General features: G+C 56.0%; 1 protein-coding gene and 1 long non-coding RNA gene across 7 annotated transcripts; one reads left to right on the top strand and one right to left on the bottom strand.

Annotated features, from left to right (window-relative positions):
* Positions 1-884: 884 nt before the first annotated feature.
* Positions 885-6,843, bottom strand: LOC108389588 (uncharacterized). Of its 2 annotated transcripts, XR_005055196.1 has the most exons (4): positions 6,742-6,843; positions 2,453-2,538; positions 2,257-2,382; positions 885-1,069 (listed from the first exon to the last, which is right to left on the bottom strand). It is a non-coding gene; the product is annotated as an uncharacterized lncRNA (long non-coding RNA). The 2 variants fall into 2 exon arrangements; XR_012123164.1 differs by having other exon boundaries at positions 2,257-2,538.
* SLC22A11 (solute carrier family 22 member 11) lies at positions 5,734-20,227 on the top strand. 5 transcript variants are annotated; one of them, XM_017659165.3, is made up of 10 exons: positions 5,734-6,413; positions 7,864-7,967; positions 9,794-9,951; positions 10,037-10,202; positions 11,644-11,767; positions 12,677-12,792; positions 14,701-14,915; positions 16,125-16,233; positions 17,168-17,374; positions 18,546-20,227. In XM_017659165.3, exons 1-10 carry the CDS (start codon positions 6,021-6,023, stop codon positions 18,607-18,609), a joined length of 1,656 nt encoding a protein of 551 aa, XP_017514654.3. In that variant the 5' UTR covers positions 5,734-6,020; the 3' UTR covers positions 18,610-20,227. The 5 variants fall into 5 exon arrangements, with proteins under 5 accessions (XP_017514654.3, XP_017514656.3, XP_017514657.3 ...); XM_017659167.3 differs by having other exon boundaries at positions 10,034-10,202; positions 12,677-12,787; positions 14,777-14,915; XM_017659168.3 differs by having other exon boundaries at positions 10,034-10,202; positions 14,833-14,915.
* The last annotated feature ends 1,426 nt before the right edge of the window (positions 20,228-21,653 follow it).

The following is a 21,653-nucleotide window of genomic DNA, read 5'->3' as shown; positions in this document are numbered from 1 at the left end:
CCTCAGGAAGTGCTAGGGGGGAGGGCGGACCAGGGAAGGATGCTGCCTAGAGGCTCCATCACTGGGGGGTGGGTCAGAGCACCCTGGGCCAGTCACTGGCGGAATACTGCCCCCAGGGTCCTGGCACTTGCTCCATGTGGACCCGCAAGCTCCTGAAGCCAGAGAGCCCTCGGTACTCATGACAGGTCCATCCACAGGCACTAGGAAAGAAGGCTGTGGACCCCTTCCCCACACAACCGAAGGGCAGGACCGCATAGCTGGAGCTGCGGGGAGTCCAGCCTCGGGTTCCCAGTGTGAGCCCAGCAGAGTGCCCTTGTATTATGGTTCTTACATCTGGTCAAAGCTCAGGTGGGCCATGGTGACCAGGGTGCCCTGGGAAGTGAGACAAAGCCCAGGGCCCGAGCACTCGGCAGCCTGGATCCACTTGCGGAAAAAAGGCGCAGACATGAGACTGCCTGGCCGGACTCCCGCCCCTGGACGGGGCAGGCTCTGCCCAGACCCTCCTCTGCCATCTCTCCTCCCCACTCTCAGAGCCTCCGGAGAGCTCGGTTCCCAGCCGGGGCCCAGCGGGCTGGCCGACCCACGGCGGGCTACACAGGAGCAGCCCCGGCGGACAGAGGAAGGAGCAGCCCTGGCACAGTGTAAGAAAATACGGCCAAATTAGTTTCAGTCAAGTGGCTATCACATTGATATCAAAACCTGGCAAAGATTGTAGGAAGGAAGGGAAGGAGGGTGACAGGAATGAGAAAGCAGAAAACCCAGCCTGATCTCACACGTGCAGATTCATGGCGACTTTAAGTAAAACATTAACAGGCAGAATCCAGTGGCTTGTCCACGTGCATTCACTCCTGGAAGGAAAGGATGGTTCAGCACTCTTTGGAAAGTTTATTAATATAATTCAGGAAATTCATAAATACACAGTTCCTCGTGATCATAGATTTAAGAAAAATCATACTCCATGAGTGTTGAAAAGGCATATGACAAACAGCTACCATTCTTGATTAAAACAATCACAAAGGAGTCCCTTTATCACCGTGGAATGGAGGCCTTCGGAAACAGGACACAAAATCTGAAAGTCAAAAAAGACGACTGAAAATTCGAGTACCTCCCAAAAAATCTACATGCAAAAAAATCAATAACAATAGCAGGGTAACAAAGTCAAAAGACAAACTGGAAAATATATTGGCAACTTTTATCACAAGCCAAGAGCCAACCTCCTAATATATAAGGGGATTGGAAAAATTGGTAAGGAAATCACAAACCACTATCAAGAAATAAATAAAGGACATGGAAAAACAGTTCATGGAAAAAGAGATACAAATGCCATCTTACATATATTAGAAGTTTTTCAACCTCACTCAATCATGGTAAATTCATACAACAGAATACTATGCAACTGTAAAAAATGAGGGGAGGCTCTCAGATGCATAAGACATACTGTTTGCAACAAAGGGCAAAAGAGCCTTTTGTATAAAAAGGAGTGAAAAATGGAATTCACATTTACCCTTGCTTATATTTTTAGGAAGAAAGTCCAAAAGGATGCACAAGAAACTGAAAATGGTTGCCTGAGGTGGCAGTGGGGACCCTGTGGAAGGGGTGGGATGCAACAGAGGGGATTTCCACTGAGCACCTTTTTTTCCATTTTCTGTTTTTGAACTGTGTGAATTTATTGTCCATTCAACAATTTTTGAACTGAATGCATATGTTTGGCAATGCTCTAAGATTTTTCTGGAAGAATATATGTCATCTGTGACAGTTGTGTCTGGACAGTTGAGGATGGTGGGGGGAAGGACTTTTACACACTTCTGGACCATTGGGTTGTGTGCTGTATACACATACAAGTGCTCAGTGTAGACGAGTAATTATATTTGTATTGATGTGTTTCTGACTACGTAGAAGAAGCATTCCTGTGGGTTCTCTGGGGGCCAGGGTGGCAGAGAAGGGTTTTCCTTTCTTCTTTAGGTGAGTCTGTGACTTTAGCTGCATGCACGCTGTTAGAAAGGACTGAGTCAAGAGGTTCCCTGCATTCTCCCTCCTCCTAAATAGGTGCTTAGGTGAACTTAAGAGGGTTCGCAGAGATGAATTCTTATAACTGAGACCTGGGAGGTCTAAGCTTGAAGAGGAATTCCAAGGGGAGGAAATAAGTGCCCTAGGCTTGTGGTTATGGGGGAAAGCCCCAAAGTTACGCCCTCCAGGAGGAAGTAAGGGACTGAGGAGACACGGTCTGGTTTTATTCCTATTGTGATTCATCAGTACCATCTGTCCAGGTGTTGAGGCCTGTTCTCTAGATGTGGATATTGGACTTGAATGTGGATTGAAAATCTTATGATTGCTGTTTCTTGGACCTTCTGTAGGATCACGGTTCCTTTTCACGTGGGTGTACTAAAAAAGCAATGAAATAGGAGTCAAGGCCCTGTCCTCACTGCTGTGTTAATCTAGGAAAGAGCCTCACCTTCTCCCAACTCCAGGTTTCTCCAGGGTTGTAGGGAGGGCCTGAGCCCAGTGAGCCTAGCTGGGTCTGAAATGCTGGGACTTCAACTGGAAAATAAAAAAAGAGTGAAGGGGATCAGTTGCAATGGCAGTGACAATGGTGGTGGTGGTGGTGATGGTGATAACGGTGATGGTGATGACAGTGACGGTGTGGTTGTGGTGATGGTGTGGTGGTGGTGACGGTGACAGTGGTGGTGGTGATGGTGATGACGGTGATGGTGATGACAGTGACGGTGTGGTTGTGGTGGTGTGGTGGTAGTGGTGACGGTGACAGTGGTGGTGGTGGTGATGGTCATGGTGATGGTGATGGTGGTAGTGGTGGTGGTGATGGTGATGACGGTGATGTGGCGGTGACGGTGATGGTGATGGTGGTGGTGGTGACGGTGACAGTGGTGGTGGTGGTGTTGATGGTGATGCTGATGGTGGTGGTGATGGTGGTGGTGACAGTGATGGTGGTGGTGACAGTGATGGTGATGGTGACGGTGATGGTGATGGTGGTAGTGATGGTGATGGTGGTGGTGATGGTGATGGTGATGGTGGTGGTGACAGTGATGGTGATGGTGGTGTTGATGGTGATGCTGATGGTGGTGGTGATCGTGGTGGTGGTGACAGTGGTGGTGGTGGTGGTGATGGTGGTGGTGGTGACGGTGACAGTGGTGGTGGTGGTGTTGATGGTGGTGCTGATGGTGGTGGTGATGGTGGTGGTGACAGTGATGGTAATGGTGACGGTGGTGGTGGTGATGGTCATGGTGACGGTGATGGTGGTGATCGTGGTGGTGGTGACGGTGGTGGTGGTGGTGGTGATGGTGACGGTGATGGTGGTGATCGTGGTGGTGGTGACGGTGGTGGTGGTGGTGGTGATGGTGACGGTGATGGTGGTGATCGTGGTGGTGGTGACGGTGGTGGTGGTGGTGGTGGTGGTGATGACTGATATTCATTGTCAGGCCTGTCCATTATCTCATTTAATTTTACTGCCTTTAGCAGAAGGCCTCCACTTAGAACTAAGGACTTTGGAGTCAGAGAAGGGAAGTGAACTAAGGTCTTTCGGGGGCTCCTCGTTTAATTGACAGGGCACTCTGCTGGTAAAGGCAGCCCGGTGGCAATTCTGGTTCTGAGAACCAGGGGGTCACGTTACACCAATTAATGTAATGAGACATGTGGAGGCTTGGCAACTATAATCTGAGGCTGCCAGCACCCTCCCCAATGGCCCTGCTCTCCATCTCCACCTGGGAACCTTTGGGGAACATGCACCTCAGGCCAGGGTCTGCGAGATGCTGGGAATGTTGCAGTCCTGGGTGTGACCACCAGGTGGCGGAGCAGCTGCACTGAACTCTGCCCCCCAGCATCCCCAGAAAACCAGGAAACAAATTAAAAATTCCTTGGCCTGGAATCGCAAAGTCAGTTGGAGATTCCGGAAGCCTTCTGGCAAACCAGGGAGGTTTGACCTTCTGCTGTAAGCAAAGCCTATGGGCTTCCGTGACAGGCAAAGGGCAGGGAGGAAGAGAATATTTTTTTAAGCGTATGGAAAAAGGAAATAAAGAAAAATTCTCTTGCAAAAGCCTTTGATTTCCGCAGCACCTCTAGTCCAGCAATTTTCCAAGCAAGGCCAGATCCCAGCGCAGCAGAATCACCTGGGGGCATATTTTAAAATGCAAATTCCTGGGCCCAGACCAGCCATGCGGCCCTAGGAAACTGCTTTCAGCCTGCACCCCTGTGGTCACTTCCTTTCACAGCCAGAAACCAGAGGCCAAAGAAGGGAGGCCTCTGCTCCAAGTCATGGTGTCGAGGGTCTAGGCCTTCCTCATGAGGATGGTTTTGCCACAAACGTGGGCATGAAGCCCAATTCTTTCCTCGTAAAATTCAGCCTTGAGCCTTTCTGGCCTGGGGCTACGTCCAGTCAGCCCCTTTCTCACGGCCTCCACCTCCTGTGCTTGGTTCTCTCCCCACCTCTCTCTATTCGCTATTTTAAAATTCATGAATTTCTGCCCAGAGGAGGCAGCTGGGGTTTGAAATCCAGGCCTAAATCCTCCTCCCTGGCTTCCTGGCTGGGCGCTGTTTGGCTGAGCTTCCCAAGGCCTCCTGGGAGGTTCTGGGAAGTTCAGGGTCCAGACACTCAGCCACATCTCATGCACACTTGCAGAATTCCTCAGAGCCCTCTGGGGAACTGACTCAGCCAATTCCCCTCACAGCCTGGGAGGTGACTTCAGGCTCCCCGGATGGCCTTAATGTTGACCCAAATCCTGAATCCAGATTTTAGCTGGGATTTGGCCCATGCCAAGCTAGAGGCCACACGGCAGCTGGCCAGGGGCATCAGAGAGACCTCAAGCTTTGGTGTCTGGTTTGAATCCAAGTCTGCTGGGTGACCTGGGGAAAGCTGCCTGCCCTCTCTGAGCCTGTTTCCTTATCTGGAAGAATTAGCACCGCCTCTCTCCCAGGCTGTTATGAGGAGTGAATGAGAGGGCACAGGCAGCATGGTCAGTACGCTGCGGAGTACACAGGAAGCCTTCGGTGCCAGAAGCTGTGTCACTGAGGCCTAGCCCAGGTGGGCGCTGGGGCAGGAGCTGGCTTCGGCCCCATCACACTGAGCTGGGCTGTCATTAGACACTGGGGCACGGAGGCTTGACTTTGCACACTTCCTTAAACTGCACCCCTGCTCATCTGGAGCCCCAGGAGGGGCTTCTAAGGATGCTAGTAACTGGTAGCCACGGTTTTGACCCTGGGGGAGCCTACAGTCTAATAAAGGCAACCTGGAACCTTGAAATAGGAGTTCCCCAGAGTAGTGCATCTGCAGGCTGGTCTCTCCGTGCCTCCTGGCAGGAAGCACAGGAAGGCAGAAGGAGCACAGGCCCAGGCCCTCCTGCCTCCTGCATGCCCCCATGCCCACCCTAGCCTCCTGGCAGCCTCAAGGTGGCAGAGCCCAGCTGGGGAGGGCCCAGCCCAGTCCTCACCTTTGTGCTTCAGCAAAATGGACTGAAATTACCCAGCATGGGTGAAGGTTAGGCCAACAGTTTCCTGACCCAAAGGGCCACATGTAGAGGGTCTGTAAGTTAAGATGTGGGAGTGGATCAGCCACCCAGTGGGAAAGTGGCGAGGCCCTTCTCAGTAGTTGAACCTGACTTGCTCACCCAGGAGCCCGCATTGAATTAAACTTTAACTGAGGCAACCAGGCAACAACAGTCTAGTTGCTATTTCCTTAGAAACTGTAATTCAGTAACATCGCATTTTAGTTTTTATTTTTTTACCTCTGCCTGACCTCTCACTCCTGGTGCTGGGGAGCCAGGGTGCCTCTGACGCTCAGGCAGCCTGGACCCATGAGCTTTGTCCCCTGACGGCCCTCTAAGGAGCGGCTGGTCAGCCAAGGAGGAGCTTCTCTGAAGCTTCTGGGATACCCCAGGCCTGCCGGGACTGGTTGTTAGACAACTGCCCCACCCTCGCCCTGGGCTGGCCGGGCCTGGGATCCTGTGCTTGTTCGCGGCTCCCAGCAGCCCGAGACGCCTGGAAGACCTGCCCTGCGTGCAGCCGCTCTGGGCATGGTGTTCGCTGAGATCCTGGAGAAAGCCGGAGGCGCGGGCCTCTTCCAGGCGCTGCAGGCGCTCACCCTCATCTTGCCGTCCATCCTGATGCCCTCCCAGATGCTCTTGGAGAACTTTGTGGCCGCCACCCCAGACCACCGCTGCTGGGCTCACATGCTGGACAATGGCTCCGAGGCCCCGGCAAACCTCACCCCCGAGGCCCTCCTGACCGTCTCCATCCCACTGGGCCCCAGCCACAGGCCCCACCCATGTCGCCGCTTCCGCCAACCGCAGTGGCAGCTCCTGGACTCCAACACCACAGCCACCAACTGGAGCGAGGCTGCCATGGAGCCATGCGTGGATGGCTGGGTGTACGACCGTAGCACCTTCACCTCCACCATCGTGGCCCAGGTAAGGGCCTCCCCCAGCCCCACGGCCCTCCTCCTGCCCAGCCTCCCAAGGTGGCCGTCCACCCATGACCAGAACGGTCCCATTGCTCCATCCCCACTATTAAATGATATGCTGCTCCCTCCATGCACATTTCTTGACTGCTTATGACGGCCCAGATTCTGTGCTGGGTCCCAGGGTTCCAGGATGAGCAGGGGGCCTTCAAGGAGCTCATGTTCTCTGCTCGGTTCTGAATCGACCAACATTTAAAGCACTGTTAGCAGCAGTGGAAGCCCTCGCCTCCTGCCTTGGGAGTGGCGGGCCCTGCCCCAGACCTTTCCTGTGTACTTACCACCTCGCAGCAGTCCAATGAGGTCGGTATTATTGTCTGCATTTAATAAGTGACAAAACAGAAGCACAGTGAGATTAAATACTTTGCTGCAGGACACACAGGAAAGGCACACCAGAACCTGACTCGACCTGGGCAGCCAGGGCCGGAGCCGGGGCCTCCATTCCCCTTCCATCCTGCGGGGCACAAAGGACAGGAGAGCAGAGGCAGGTGCGGAGGCCCTCTCAGAGGAGGCCGCCTTTAAAATGAGACTTGGATCATGAGAGGAGGAATCAGTCACATGAAGGTAGGAAGAGAGTCCAGCCGGGCAGAAGTCCGAGCAGGAACACAGCTGGGGGGTCAAAGAAGCAGGATGAGGCCCCGATCACCCAGGCACGGGGACGGGGGTGGGGGGCCAGGGCCAAGCTGCGGGGAAAGGGGCTCAGGAGCCTGGTTTTCTTTAAGTGCAAAAGAAAGCCACTGGAGGCTTTGGGGCAGGGACATGATGTGTGCAGATTTGCATTCAAGAGGGCACTTTGCAGGCGGAGAACACCTTATGGGGGCAGGGGGCTCCCGGTGCGGCAGCCCAGGCCAGACAGGCTGAAACGGAGCGACCTGGGGGAGGCTGTCGGTCCTCGTGAAGGACTGACCTGGGGGTTCGGCTGATGGGTGCGCGGTCCTGGGCAGGAGGTACTGAAGAATCGCAGGGACTCGTGCTCAGCCCTTATTTCATCCTCCTGCCCCATGAGAGAAGCAACTCTAGGGCCCCGTTTCTGGACGAGAAGACAGGCCTAGCCAGGTGCGGGTGCTCGCCCAAGGCAGCCGTGGCAGACTTGGGATCCAGCCTTGTGGTTTCACCACCTTCCACCACTGCCACCACCAACCCCTTGGAGTGACTGTGGCACGTATGTGCCAGGCAGCTGGCTGCAGGAGGAGTGTGAGGTCCACACCGCCAGCACACCCCCTCCTCCTCTGTCGCCTGGCCGCAGGAATCTGGGGCCCCCACTGTGGGCGGCTGGACCCTCAGGACCCGGGCTGACAAGCCGGTCCTGGCTGGGCACCCCTAACCTGGACCTCTCTCCATGACCTTGGCCCCGCCAGGCCCTGTCCTCTAAGCCAGTATGTCACAGCCTCCTTCTCTTCCAGTGGGACCTGGTGTGTGACGACCAAGGCCTGAAGGCCCTGGCCCAGTCCATCTTCATGGCCGGGATCCTGGTGGGCTCCATGGCCTGGGGCTTGCTCTCCCACCGGTGAGTGTCTCCACCCCTCCAGCTCCTTCAACCAGGATGAGCACGGGGGGGCAGAGGTCCAGAGCATCCCATGGAAGCCCAGGTCACTTACAAGAGGGGGCTCCGTGGGCCCAGGTCCCGAGGAGGCAGTGACGGCCAGGGACCCGACGCCAGGCTAAGCTGTACTGTGAGAAGCCTCCCCGTGTGTTCCCTCTCCATACTGCCCCCACCCCCGCTGACACCACGCCCTCCCACGGGGCAGGCCCCAGCCTCCCAGCGGGTCTCCCACCTACCCTTGGCCACCACCCCGCCACTCCGACCAGGAGGCCACTCCACTGCAGCACTCAGTGACTGCACAACAGTGGGTCCAGTCGATGCCAACCTGAGGTCTTTCAGACCCTGCCACACCCGGGGCAGTCCCTGCCTGCCCCAGTCTGGGACTTGGCTTCTCCCTCAATGTCATGCCAGCCCCGCCTAGGACACTGCCTGCCCCCATGCTCTAAGGTGGCCAGCGGCTGTGTCTCACCCCCTACAGCTGCTTCGTGCCCAGCTCACAGGGCTCAGCTCCAGGCCAATTTTCTGGACACAAGCTGAAGGCCCTGCCCCAACCTGGGTACCACCAGCCCATGGCCCGCCTGACGCTCCCCATCAGGCCGCCCGGCTCTGCCGGCACCTGCTCCCTCCCGGGTTTGCCAGCTCACTTACTGTGTGCGCCCTCACGAGACTGTGTCAAAAGGGCAGGGGCTTCAGTGCCGCATCCCCTGCCCACGGCCCACGGCACACACTCCATCATCAGTCTGTGAATGGGTGAAGGGCTCTGCAACTTTCTCCAGGCTGTGCAGGCCCTGGGCTCTCACCACCGGGACTCTGTCCTTGCCTCCTGTGTCCCAGAGGGTAATTAGTCACTTCTCTGTGCCTCAGTTTCCTCCTGTAAGTGGAGCCCTGTTACCTCCCCAGGGGGTGGTTGTGATGAAGTTAATTGCATACAGAGCTTGGGCCAGGGCTGGGCGCAGAGGTGGCTGTTCGTGCTGTGGCCATGTTACCATTGTCATTTGTGGGCCTCATGTTATCCTGAGCGTGGTGGGGAGGTGGTGGTCTTGTTTGCACTTCCAGAAGACCCCCTGCCTTGCAGCCATCCCCAGGGGGCCCTGCACGAGGGGAGCCAAATCACGATCAGTCTGCTGATCCCCTGGTGAGCCTGGGGCCCGGGGTCAGCTTCCAGCCCTCACCGCAGGTCTGGACCCGGTGACTTGTTCCTTGTCACTGCTCAGACAGACAGGGCCAAGGTTTGCGCACGTGGCTCCCATCTGACCGGCACAGGCTTTAGCTAAATGCAGGCCGTCATTCAGGCTAAGCTGGCCTCAGGAAGCAGCACAGAGAATGTGCGGACACAGGGCCCCGCGTGCATCGTCTGGTGGGCGCTCCTGCCACCGCTCACAGGCAGGTGAGGAGCTGGTTGGCCGTGTGCACACAGCCTCCCAGCCACACTGCACCCTCGCTCAGTGTCTTGATTACCTAACAACTCTGTCATCATGAATACTCCCATTTTACAGATGAGGAAACTGCAGCTCAGAGACATTGAGTCACATGCCTAAGGTCACCCAGGAAGTTCAGAGCTGGACTCAAACCCAGGCATCCGATGCCAAAGCCCGTTCTTGAGCATGAGGCTGTGTGACTCCTGAGAGTGAGGCATCTGCCATTTCTATAGCAAGCACACTGTAGTGTGTACCCAGGGCTTCCAGGGAAGGGGTGCCATCCACACGGGATGTGGGCCCAATGCTGGGCTCCAGCCACCCATGCCCCCAGCTTGCTGAGGCCTCCGGACCCCCGCTGCATTTGTGTCCCAGCAGGTTTGGGCGGAAGCTGATGCTGACCTGGTGCATCCTGCAGGTGGCGCTGGCTGGCACCAGCACTGTCTCTGCCCCCAACTTCCTCGTCTACTGTGGCCTCCGATTTCTGAGCGCTGTGGGAATGGCTGGCATCACCATGGCCTCAGCTATACTTGGTGCGTCCCTTGCTCAGCCTCTCCTGCCATGGGGAGGGTGGCGCGAGAGGCCCCACCCACATTTGTCTGTGTCACCTTGCAGCAGTGGAGTGGACCGTGAGCCGCTGGAGGGCTGTCACTATGACAATACTGGGGTGCTCCTACAGCGCCGGCCAGATGACCCTAGGGGGCTTGGCCTTCGCCCTGAGGGACTGGCGAGACCTCCAGCTGGCTGTGTCGACTCCCTTCTTTGCTTTCTTCCTGATATCCTGGTGGGTACAGTGTGGGGCCTTTTCCCTTGGGGAGGACATCACTAAATGGGAGGGAGACTTAGGAAGAGGGGTGCCCCTTGCCCCCACCACCCTGGCTGGCCGTAATGTTGGGGGATGCTGAGCACCATGGCGTGTGGGCAAAGATGTGCACAGAGCCCTCTCTGCGGCGAGACTTCTGGGGCTTCAGAGTTCCAGGGTGGGTTGCCCTGCAGCCCCCTGGCCTCTGGGCCTGCGGCTGAGGCCCCCCCTTCCAACCCATGGGCCTGGGCTCCCTCACCCCCACCGGCCTCACACTCTCTCGTCACCGGCCTGACCCGTGGGCATCCGAGTCAGAGACGGCCGGCATGGGATATGACAAGATACCATTCTCACCATTACTTTTGGTGCTGCAAGAATCCCTGAGGTCTGGAAATACCTGCTTCGGAGGGGCGAGGGGGAGTTGGAGGAGAGATGCAGGGAACCGAACCCAAGTTCACGGCCTCATAAGTTCTTCTGTGGGGCCGTCAGGGCCCTGTGCCCTGCGCCAGGTAAGTCTGCTGTGGGTGGTGGAGAATAACAAAGACTCTGTCGTGCTCATGTATTTATTGCCCCTTGCCAGACATGGTTTTAGCTCTGGGAACGCTCGGCAAACACGGCAGACCGAAGGCCCCGACCACATGGAATCTTATTGCACCAACAGGATCAGTGAGCAAGGAGGAGGCACCCCGTAGTCACACTCACTAGGCCAGCCCGGCCACACCGGGTGTATCCCGGGTGCCGTTGGTGACACCGGGTGTGTCCTGGCCTTCATGGGAGGGATGTGTCATGACCGCCGTTTTCAGACGAGGGTCTGAGGCCCAGAGAGGTTCATCGTCGTGGTGACTGGCCACAGGGTGACCGTGAGCAGCAAGCTGCGCACCCAGGCTCCTCCAGCCGTCCCGCCCAGCTGCCTCCGGCAGTGCTTAGCCCCCTCCCTGCAGGCAGGGCTGTGCCCACGGTGGAGAGCTCTGCCTGTTTCGCCAGGAGATGCTTCTCCCCACGTGCCTGCCCTGAGGCTGGGGAGCCGCAGTCTGCTTGTACCAAACCAGTCGGTTCTGCCTGGGATGTTTTTAATGTGTTGTTGTTTTATTTATTTATTTTTTTATGCGTTATTGTTTTAATGCAGCATTACGTGAGCTTTCTGTCACAGAAATGGCCCCAGAGTCTCCCCAGGCCCAGGCGTCCTGTGTTCTGGCTACACACGGGGCACAGGGGGGCAGGATCCTGGTAGCCAGAAGCCAGATAGGGCACCCGGGCAACAAGGTGGCCAGGTGTTGGGACACATCTTTATTCCAAACCAGTCAGGGGCTGCGGCCTTCCAGCCTGGCATTAGCCATGCAGAGGGAGAGGGGCTGCTGCCCACCCCTCTCCCCCCACCCTACCTGCCCTGGGAGGCCCGGCCAAGCACCTGCTTCCTTGACAGGTGGCTGCCAGAATCTGCCTGCTGGCTGATGGTTATGGGCAAACCCGACCAAGCACTGCAGGAACTCAAAAAGGTGGCCAGGATAAATGGCCACAGGGAAGCCGAAAAGACACTGACCGTGGAGGTGAGATGCTACTGTCTGCGACCCAGGGTGTGGTAGGATATGGTAGGGAGAAGACGTCCACTGCTGCCTTATTGGTATTATCACCAACCTCACCATGACCCGCCCCACCCCCACCTCCATCACCATCAGCATCAGCATCTCTCCGAACACCAGTGTCTCCATCAGCATTACTGTCACCTTCCCCATCACTCTCATCACCACCACTGTAACCACCACCAGCAGCAGCTATGCAACAATCAACAACACACCCACATCGCCTCCTTTATTATCGACCACTTCAACCCACACAGATTGCAAACTCACCTCTTGGGGCTTCTCAGTGCATTTGGGGAAACAGGAAGTGCTTATTCGAAGGGAATTATTTCAAGGAGGTGGGTGGGGGAGGACATGCTACCAGAGACTATCCAGCCAGTGTGGACCTGTGGGGAGTGGGAGGACCAGGGCTTTCCAGGAGGGGGTAGGCCAGAGGCAACCAGGCCTGCGCTGAGCACAGGCCAGGCAGGGCCCGGAGGTGCAGGAGGTCGCAAGAGGCTCAGGGAGGGCCGGGAGGAGCAGCACGGTGGGAGAAGGCACGCCCTGATGGCCAGCCCGGAGGAGGGAGGTGGGTGGTGGGACTTTGCGTAGTGACCGCCAGGGGCAGCCTGCAGCCGGCGGCTCAGAGGCCAGAGCTGGATACAAGGCCTGCTCCCTGGCTTGCAGTAGATCGGCCAAGTCTGCAGAAGAAAGCTCAGCCAGGGGGCCAGAGAGAGAGCTTTCTGCCCCATTCCTGCCCCCAACCCTAGGACTCAACAGTCTCCAAAAACCAAGACCAGGTTCCCCCACCTCCCTGCCCACCTGGACACCATTCCCTGGCACGGGGGTGGGGCAGGACCAACACCCCAGTACTCACTGTGCCCCGTCCCTTTGGAGGTGCTGATGTCAAGCATGGAGGAGGAGATGGCCTCTGCAAAGGCCCACAGGTCGGTGCTCAACCTGTTCCGTGTGCCCGAGCTCCGCTGGAGAGCCTGCAGTCTGTTCCTGGTGAGGTACGCCATCCCATCACCCCGCCCAGGGACCTGAGCGAAGGGGAGAAGAGCCCCTGCCAGCCTTGTGGGGCACATTCCCGGCTGGGACAGGCAGCTGCTGCCCCAGGAGCCCGGCTGGCGGGGAGAGGGAGGATGCGCAGAGCTGGTCCGGAGGCTGGCTGTGCAGGGCGCCAGCGGGAGGGCAGGGCTGGGGTCCCAGAGCCGAGGGACCGTCACTGGCTGGAGGGGACCACTGGCCATCAGTGGGCTGCTGGGCTCACTGGCAGCCACACTCCTGGCGTGCCAACCATGTGCTGGCCATCCACTGACCCCTCAGAGCAACTCTGGGTGGGGAGTTCATTCACACCCCCACTTTACAGTTAGGGAAAGTGGGCGCCAGAGGGGCAAGTAGCTTGCCCAAGCTGACAGGGCGAGCTACCTCCTTGCCGGGCTGCCCCCACCAGGTCCCACGTTGAGCGCAGACTCCCAGGAGGCCTTGTCTCAAAACCCCTGGGGCCCTAGGGCCGAGAAAACGTGCCTTAACCAAACAAATTCAGCCAAGTGACTTCCAGAAGAGCATATGGGAAGTGAGGGTCAGGTTTGACTGGGACTTGATCTGGAATTAAAAATTAAAGATTAGCAAAAAAAGATTCCGTGTTATGCTGTATTTAACCACTTACAGGTTAAAACAGTAAATATTTGCTACATCTTAGAACAGTGAATGGATCAAAAGCTTTTTTCTTTTTTTTCTGGCTTAAGTTTTTCAGACAAATTAGAAGGAATGTCTGGTGCCAGAAATGTCCAGGACCGTTCTTTCAAAACACTTCAAGGCCCCCTGAGGCCTCCCAGGGGTGGCTGTGCGTCCTCTGCCATTCAGATCGCAGGCTGCAGAGTGTCTTCCCCCGGGAGAGGCTTCTTGTCTTGACGGCTAACCCAGCTGTTACCGGCTAAGGCCCTAGGCCCTGGCCTGCCAGCCCCTTTGTGGGAGAGCCCAGCTGTTCGCCCTGGTCACTTTCACCGGGAAACGCTGTGCCCTGCCCGGGTGGCCACTTTGCTTCCAGCTCTTGGCCGGGTGGTGTCCGAGGTGCAATGGGGGCAGCAAGGGGGTGGTGCTGGAGGGGGGCTGGGCGCTCTAAGATCAGCTGCTTGGAGCCTGCTGCCAAGGGTCCCCCCAGGGAGCGGACTCTGAGATGGAGGTCAGTGAGCGGGCAGTTCCTTGGAGAGGGCTCCTGGGGTCGCCTGCTGTGGGAGAAGGGAGCAGGGGGGCAGCGCGCATGCAGTCACAGCCAGCAGGCCGTGGGAAGCTCAGGAGCCGGGCAGCCTTTCTGAGAGGGCCCTCCGACCTGTATCATGTTATGCTCTGCCCCGCTAAGGGGCAGGGCTCCCGGGGGGCTGGGGAGATGGTCTTGGTCCTGAGGGAGGCCCAGCATGGCCCAGTGGCCCTCACAGAGACTCATTTATTATTAATCCCATTCTTCCACACAAAGAAACTGGCATCCTGCGGGGCAGAGACTTGCCTTGGTTCATAGCTAGCAGAGCAGGGACATGTCATGGCCCGACAATACTAGAGCCAGAACCCAAGGGGCAGCTTGGCTTGACCCACAGAGACCCATCCACCCAGAGAGGGTCAAGCCTTGCAGCTGGTTGCTGGCCAGGGAGCCCGAGAGCCAAGGCCCAGCCTACTGAGGCCAAGGCCTGCGGCCCAGACCCACGGGCCGTCCCAGAAGGGATGAGGCTGCCCTCCACTCCCCCTTTCCCGGAACAGCCCGACATGGGGTGGCATGACTTGCATTCAGCGGGCTTCTCAGGGCATGACAGTGGCAAGCTGTGGGCTGGCTGCGCCCTCTGGGACGGCCCAGGTGTGTGGCAGTGCCACAGGGCCGCCTCTCCCCTGGGGGGCGAGGGCCCGACTCTGGCTTTGCCCTGCAGCTTCTTCTTGATGACCTCCTACTACGGGCTGGTCCTTGACCTGCAGAACCTGGGGAGTGACATCTTCCTCCTCCAGGTCCTCTTCGGAGCCGTGGACATCGTGGCCAGGGTCACCACTGTCTTCTTGTTCAGGTTCTTCGGCCGCCGCATGACTCTGGCCAGCTTCCAGACCTTGGCTGGTTTCTGCATCCTGGCCAACATGCTGGTCCCACAGGGTGAGGCCAGGGCAGCGTGGATGGTGGGCTGGGCTGCTGATGGCCTGGGGCACTGGCTTCCTGCCCACCCCTGCCACACTCACCACCTGGGGTTCCTTCCCCTGCCTGGCCCCCAGGATTGGGGGAGCCCCTGTGTGCAGCCTCCATCCTCATCTATCACTGTCACACCTTTACCTCGTGTCATCTTTCCCAACCAGCATCCAATCTCCCAACGAGCCGCTCGCCTGTTTTCCTGAGTTACTGAGGTTCAGAGAGGTAAAGCCAGGTGCCAGCAAGTGACATAGCCAGGGCGTGGGCCAGGCAAAGCCTGAGGCTGGGACCTCCCGCAGAGGAAGGGCCTAAAAGGCTGAGAAACTTTAAGTTGTCCGAAGTGAGGCAGGAAACGCACAAAGCCGGTGTGTGTGGTTCTTCCTTCTTGCCTGTTAAAGAAGCAAGAGGCATTCGGGGCAGAGGCTGCTCTGGGTCCTCGTCTTTGGATTTTCTTTCTGAATGAGGCTATGATGTCCTGGAAACCCCCTTCCTGTCTCCTTCCATGGCTCAAGGCAGAAGGCTGGTGGACAGGCAGCGACAGGCATCCTGCAGTGACAACAAGGAGGCAGAGGGACAGCCGGCGGCCGGGTGGGGCTGAGTGAGGCCAGGGGCCAAACAGAGGGTGAGACGCTGCACTCGGAGAGGAACGTCAGACAGGGACCGGACAGCTTATAAGCCTTCATAAGGACATGTGGGGCAGGAGGTGGGGCCCAGCCCGCAGCTGCTGGGTGACCCGGACCTCAGCTTTGTGGCCTGGGCTCCTGCCATCGCTCACTGGCTCCCTGTGAGAGCCAGGGGTCCCCACAGGCAGGCTGAGGGACGACGAGAAGGCTTCTGGCCAGGTGGGGCCTCCAGGGTCCCTGCTGTGGACTGGGCCTGGCACGGGAAGACACACACACAGAACCCAAGGAGCCTTGGCACAGTGACTATGCAGGGACAGGCCTCGAGTGTCACCCTCAGCTGCCTCATGTCACCCATCCCAGACCTGCTGGGCTCTGGCCCTGCATCCCCCTCCCTGCCCACCTACCAGAATGCCCTGTGCCCTGGGCAGCCTGGTACCAAGTCAGCACTGCCGGGGACCTGAGTTCAACCCAAGGAAGCTTGTGGGGAACCCAGCCCTCTGCCCGGGCTGCCTGGGGTTCTCAGGCAGATGCCACTGTCCCCCTTTCCTCTGCGCAGACATGCAGACCCTGCGTGTGGTCTTCGCAGTGCTGGGAAAGGGGTGTTTTGGCATCATCTTAAACTGCATGATCATCTACAAGCCTGAACTCTTCCCGACTTCCCTGCGGTAGGTTGGGCTGCGGGCTGCACCCAGAAGCAGCTGCCGGCCCTGGGAGTGGGTGAGAAAGGGATAACCCAGGAGGGTTGGAGGGTGGACAGCGGAACTGGGCATCCAGGAATACACAGCAGAGGGTGAGCAGGCGGCCCCAGCCTCCTTCCCCAGAGTCCCTGGGGCGGCGCTCCCCGAGCGGCTGGGGTCAGGAGGCAGCCCGAGTGGGAGGCCCCGACGGGCCTCTTGCTTGTGATTGGAAACCGATTTGAGAACAGAATCCTCTCTTCAGGTGGAAAACTGCAAGAACCCTGTGAAGAGGGTGAGAGCTTCCCTGGTAGAGTAGGGGTCTCCTGCTCGCTGCCCACGAGAGCCTTGAACAGCCTCCTTGGGACCCAAGGGCTCCCTGGGACATAGACAGAAAACCAGTGATCTGGTTAGACCACCCCACACTGTTCAGTCGGGTGACCGGCGGCTCCAGCTGGTGAAGGACCTGCTCCGGAGAGGGTTGGAGGGGCCCCAGCTCCCCGGGATCCTAGCCCAGGGCTCTTTCCTTCCCTCACTCATTTATCCACTCTTGCATTCATTTTTTTTAACACACATTATTGATTTTGTTGATATGAAAACCAAAAGCTGAGCTGGGAGCTCAGTGGTCTAGAAGGAGGAAAGTCCCCAAATTACCTAGAACAGGGAGAATGGTGTGTGGGCCCTAGAGAGTTCTCATGAAGGATCCTGGATGTTCCCAGGAGGCAGAGGCTCCTGTGGATGGGAAAATCTAGGCAGGCTCTCTGGAGGAGGTGGTGTTAGGGGAGCCTGAGCAGGGCAACTCCTTGAGACCAGCTTCCCTGGAAAGAACCCCCTGGCCCAGTCAGAGAGCCCCCCCTCTGGTCAAGCCCCCCCTGTCTGAAACAGCTACTGTGACAAGGGTCTGGGCCCCCCTCTCCACCCGCAGGATGACAACAGATGGCTTCCTGCAGTCGGCAGGGCGGCTGGGGGCTATTATAGGTCCCCTGATCAGGATGACCTGCCAGGCCCTGCCCCTGCTGCCCCCCATCTTGTATGGCACTGCCCCCATTGTTGCCAGCCTCATTATCCTGCTCTTCCTCCCGGAGACCCAAGGCCTTCCGCTCCCTGACACCATCGAGGACCTGAAGAACCAGTGAGTGGCCCCCTGGGAGTGGGACCAGCCTTCCAAGACATGGCTGGGTGGGGCTGCGGAGGTGGCGGCCGCCCACCCACAGCCCTGGGACAGGACAGCCATGTCAGGAGGACATGCTGGGTGGAGGGGCAGGGACTGGCTTGTCACCATGACGACACTAGCAGCTAGATTCTGTGTGCCCACAGCACCTGGGGGCTTGTATCTGGAGCCATTTAACAGCTACAGCAACGCAGCCCAGAGGAGCCTATTGCTGCCCTCATTTCCAAGGGGCTCATAGGGAGGCAGTGACTCATTCAAGGTCTCACAGGTTGAAAGGAATTGTACTTTAGGCAGGAAAATATAATGGTTACGAGTGCAGCTCTGCAGCGAGACTGCCCGGGACCGAATCCCCACTGCCTGGGGACGTTACCGCTCCAACCAAACTCACACAAGAAGACAGAGACAGCCTCAGGCGTCCTAGTTAAATCTTCCCACAAAGAATTCCAGGCCCAGGCAGATGAACTGGTGAGCACTCGGAGATCTCCGGGAACAGATCACCTGCAGCCGCGTGCACTCCGAGAGCGCAGAGAAGAGCGAGCACGCCTGCACTTTATTTTATAGCCGGCTTGCCTCTGCGTGTCTGCGTCCTCATTTGTAAATTCGGTGTAAAAAAAACCCAGCCTGGCTCAAAGAGCTGCTTTCGGGTTTGAGGGAGTAATTGTCTTCAAGCACCAAGAACAGGGCCTGCCCCACAGCCCAGGAGTGTGGCCGCGGTGTTGGGTGAGGACGTTCGTGCGGACGCCCAAAGCTGAGCAGGACCCAAGGTCACCATGACAGCATAATGACAGGTGGCGCCTAGTGAGCCTGTCTTGTTGGAATACAGCATTTTATTTAATCCAGACAGTGACGCCCCGCCAAGGTGCTGCTACTTCCGGCTCCACTGTCAGGGAAAGGCAGAGGCAGACGGGTTGTGTGACTTGCCAAGGGACACCCAGCCGAGAGGCAGGGACGCTGGACTTTATTTACTCCCTCTCTTAACACCTACTATGTTTCCGGCTTTGAGTACACAGTAGTAAATAAAACCTTAATCCCAGAGATTATACTCCCATAGGACTGAACCCCACTTCTGCCCTCCAAGCACCAAACATGTGGCTGGTTTACCATAAATCGTACTCTCTTTTGATTATTTTAGGAGATCAGCAGCAGCCAAGGCCAACCGGCAGAAGGTGGTCATTAAAGAAAACACCTATTTCTAGAAATCCTGCCTGCATGGAACCCCTTTGGTCAAAGAGCCTACAGGGCATTGCCTCCCATGGGTGGGAGGGTTTGGCACCCGGGGCCAGGCCACCATGACTGAGTGGGCAGCGTGGCCAACAACAAGGCCAAAGGCCCTTCACTGCCTGCCTCTCACTCCCCACCCTGGCCAGACTCCACCCGCCCCAGCCCTGCACACGAGCCTGTGGCAGAGCCATGGCCAGACCGGCTGCCTGAGGCCGCTTCACCAGCCAGGCCCATCCTCTCCCTTCCCTGCCAGGCTCACGTGTTCACACCTTCTCTTGGCCGTGCTGGACTCACTTCACAGCCCCTGGCACTGCAGCTTCCCACCTCCGAGCCTCCAGAGCAGGGCACAGGACAGAAAGGGCAGGGGCCAGACACGCCTGGGCCCCAAGCTCTTCCCACCCTGACAGAGCCCTTATCTGTAAATTGGGAAAGATTGCGGAATCAACCTCCCAGGGCAGGTGACAGGGTTAAACACCATAGTCCAACAAATAGAACCTGCTGGCAGTTGCCAGGTGTGCCCCACTCCAAGGCTCCAGCGAGGAGGCACGCTGGCCCAGACGCTTACCCTCACCAATGGTGTGCTCATTCTGACAAGAGGTTTTCATCAGCTCCTATCTGCCCTGCTGGTGAGGGCAGGCTCCCTACACTGGACAGGCAAGATAGACTGCTGTTTATTAGTCAGAGACTCATGGCCCAGGGAGGAGGGCACCCTGCCATGCAGGCACAGGGGGCTGCACCAGGGTCAGGATGGGCCGCCGGAGGGGTCGGAGGCAGGCTTTGTGGTATCAGGGAGTGTGCTGATCCCTGCGATGTTCCCATGGAGGATGTGATGCTTGTGTGAGCAGTTCCAGGGGTGGCAGGGAACTTAAACCCCCTACTTAGGAATGCAGCGATTGCACCTGGTCCCCTTGGCAAGCAGTGTGGTCTGGGTGGGGACCCCGTCTGTGGGAGTGGAGTGGGAGGGGAGCGCGCCTCAGGCCTCACTGCATGTCCGGGCAGTGCGTGCTATCAGCCTGCACTCCAGGCCTTCTGCCGCAGGGGCACCTTGTGTTGTTTGTCCATCTCAAGGGGCCACCTTTTTCTAATCCATGCAAAGAACCTCCCGGTGCCAGCAGCAGCCTGGGCTGTGAAAACTATGGGGTCATTTTAGCTAACCACCTGTTTTAGAGGTGAGGAGACAAGAGCTCAGAGAGGTGGCATTGCATGCTCAGGGTCACAGGGCAGAGCCTCGGATGACTCCCAGGACCGGCTCCTCACCCTCCCCTGTACCCCTCAAGCCCTCATATCTGCAGCCCTGTCTCAGAGGTATCCCTGGACCCTTCCCTGGAGATCCAGACCCTCAGACAACTACCCATTCTTCTTGGATGACCCAGGGGAACCTCAAGCTGGGCACTCCCCATCCCAGGCATCCCAACCCCTGCTCTCACATCCAGTGCACACAGGCTAGTCAGATCCAGTCCAAATAAAATCCTCCGTCTGCTTAGAATTCTCCGTGGCTCATGTAAAGGTCACACTTTCCCCACCAATGGATTCCTAGGGGCCCCCGGCCTGACTTCACATGCAATAAAATTGAAAGGATTCCAATCATACAAAGTATGTTCTTGGCTCATTGTGGAATTAAATTAGAAATCAGTAACAGAGAGACATCTAGAAAACACCTTCAAACTAAACAACATACTTCTAAATAACCCATGGGCCAAAGAAGAAATCACAAAGGGAAGGAGAAAATATTTTGAACTGAATGAAAAAATCTTTGAATGACATCAAAGTCTGTGAGATGAAGCTACAACAGGATTCAGAGGAAAGTTTATATCATTAAGTGATTACATTAGAAAGAAAGAAAGTCTCAAATCAAACACCTCAGCTTCTGCAGTAAGAAACTACAAAGAAAGAGCTGACAAAACCCAACGCAAGCAGAACAAGGACATAATAAGCGGCAGGAATCAGAGAAGCAGAAGATGATAAAGAAAATCAATGAAACCTGCAATTGGTTCTTTGCAAAGGTCAATAAAATTTATAGACCTCTAGACATACTGATCAGAAAAGAAAGGGGGAAAAACACAAATTGCCTATGTCAGGATTGAAAGAGGAAGCATCTCTCAAACTCCTACAGAGTAAAACATAAGAGAATACTGTGGGTAATATTTTACCAATAAAGCTGACAACTTAGATGAAATTAACGAATTTCTTGAGATCCTTCCAAACTGCCAAAGTGAACTCAAGAACAGATAGATAACATTATTAGTCTTGTCTCTATTTTTAAAATTGAAGTTATGGCTTAAACCTTCCCACAGGGGAAACTCCAAGCGCAGATGACTTACCTGGTAATTCTGCCAAACATCTAAGCGAGAAATAATACCAATTCTACACAAAATCTTCCAAAAAATTGAAAAATATAACACTTCCCAAGTCATTCTATGAAGCCAGTGTTTCCCTGATTTCAAAACAGAAAAAGATATTATGAGAAAAGAAAACTATAAACCAATATCTCTTATGAACATAGATGTAAAAATTCTTAATAAATATTTAGAAAATTGAAGCCACTAATATGTTAAAAAAGGCAATATATTACAACCAAGTAGAGTTTATCCCAGGAATGCAAAGTTGGTTTAACACTAAAAAAATCAAAATTAACAAACTGTAGACGAAAAACATATGCTCATCTCAGTAGATACAGAAAGTGCATTTGACAAAATTCCTGATAAACAACATTCAACAAATTAGGAATACCAGTGAATTTCCTCACCTGATAAAGGGCATCTGTGAAAAACCTAGAGGTGACATCATACTCAATGATGAAAAACTGAATGCTTTCCTGTTGAGATTAGGAATGAGGCCAGGATAGCTACTTTTACCACTTCTATTCAACATTGGTCCCCGTCAGTAAAATAAGGCAGGAAAAGAATAAATAAAAGGCATAGAGACTAGGAAGGAAGACAGGAACTGTCCTTAATTTGCAGATGACATAACTGTAGAAAATCCCAAGAAATCTACAAAAATGTTACTAGAACTAATAAAT

Source organism: Manis javanica, chromosome 11 (genome assembly GCF_040802235.1).
Source record: "Manis javanica isolate MJ-LG chromosome 11, MJ_LKY, whole genome shotgun sequence".
NCBI classification, from domain to species: domain Eukaryota; kingdom Metazoa; phylum Chordata; class Mammalia; order Pholidota; family Manidae; genus Manis; species Manis javanica.
The sequence above is the reverse complement of the archived record's forward strand: the minus strand, read 5'-3'. Positions and strand labels throughout refer to the sequence as shown.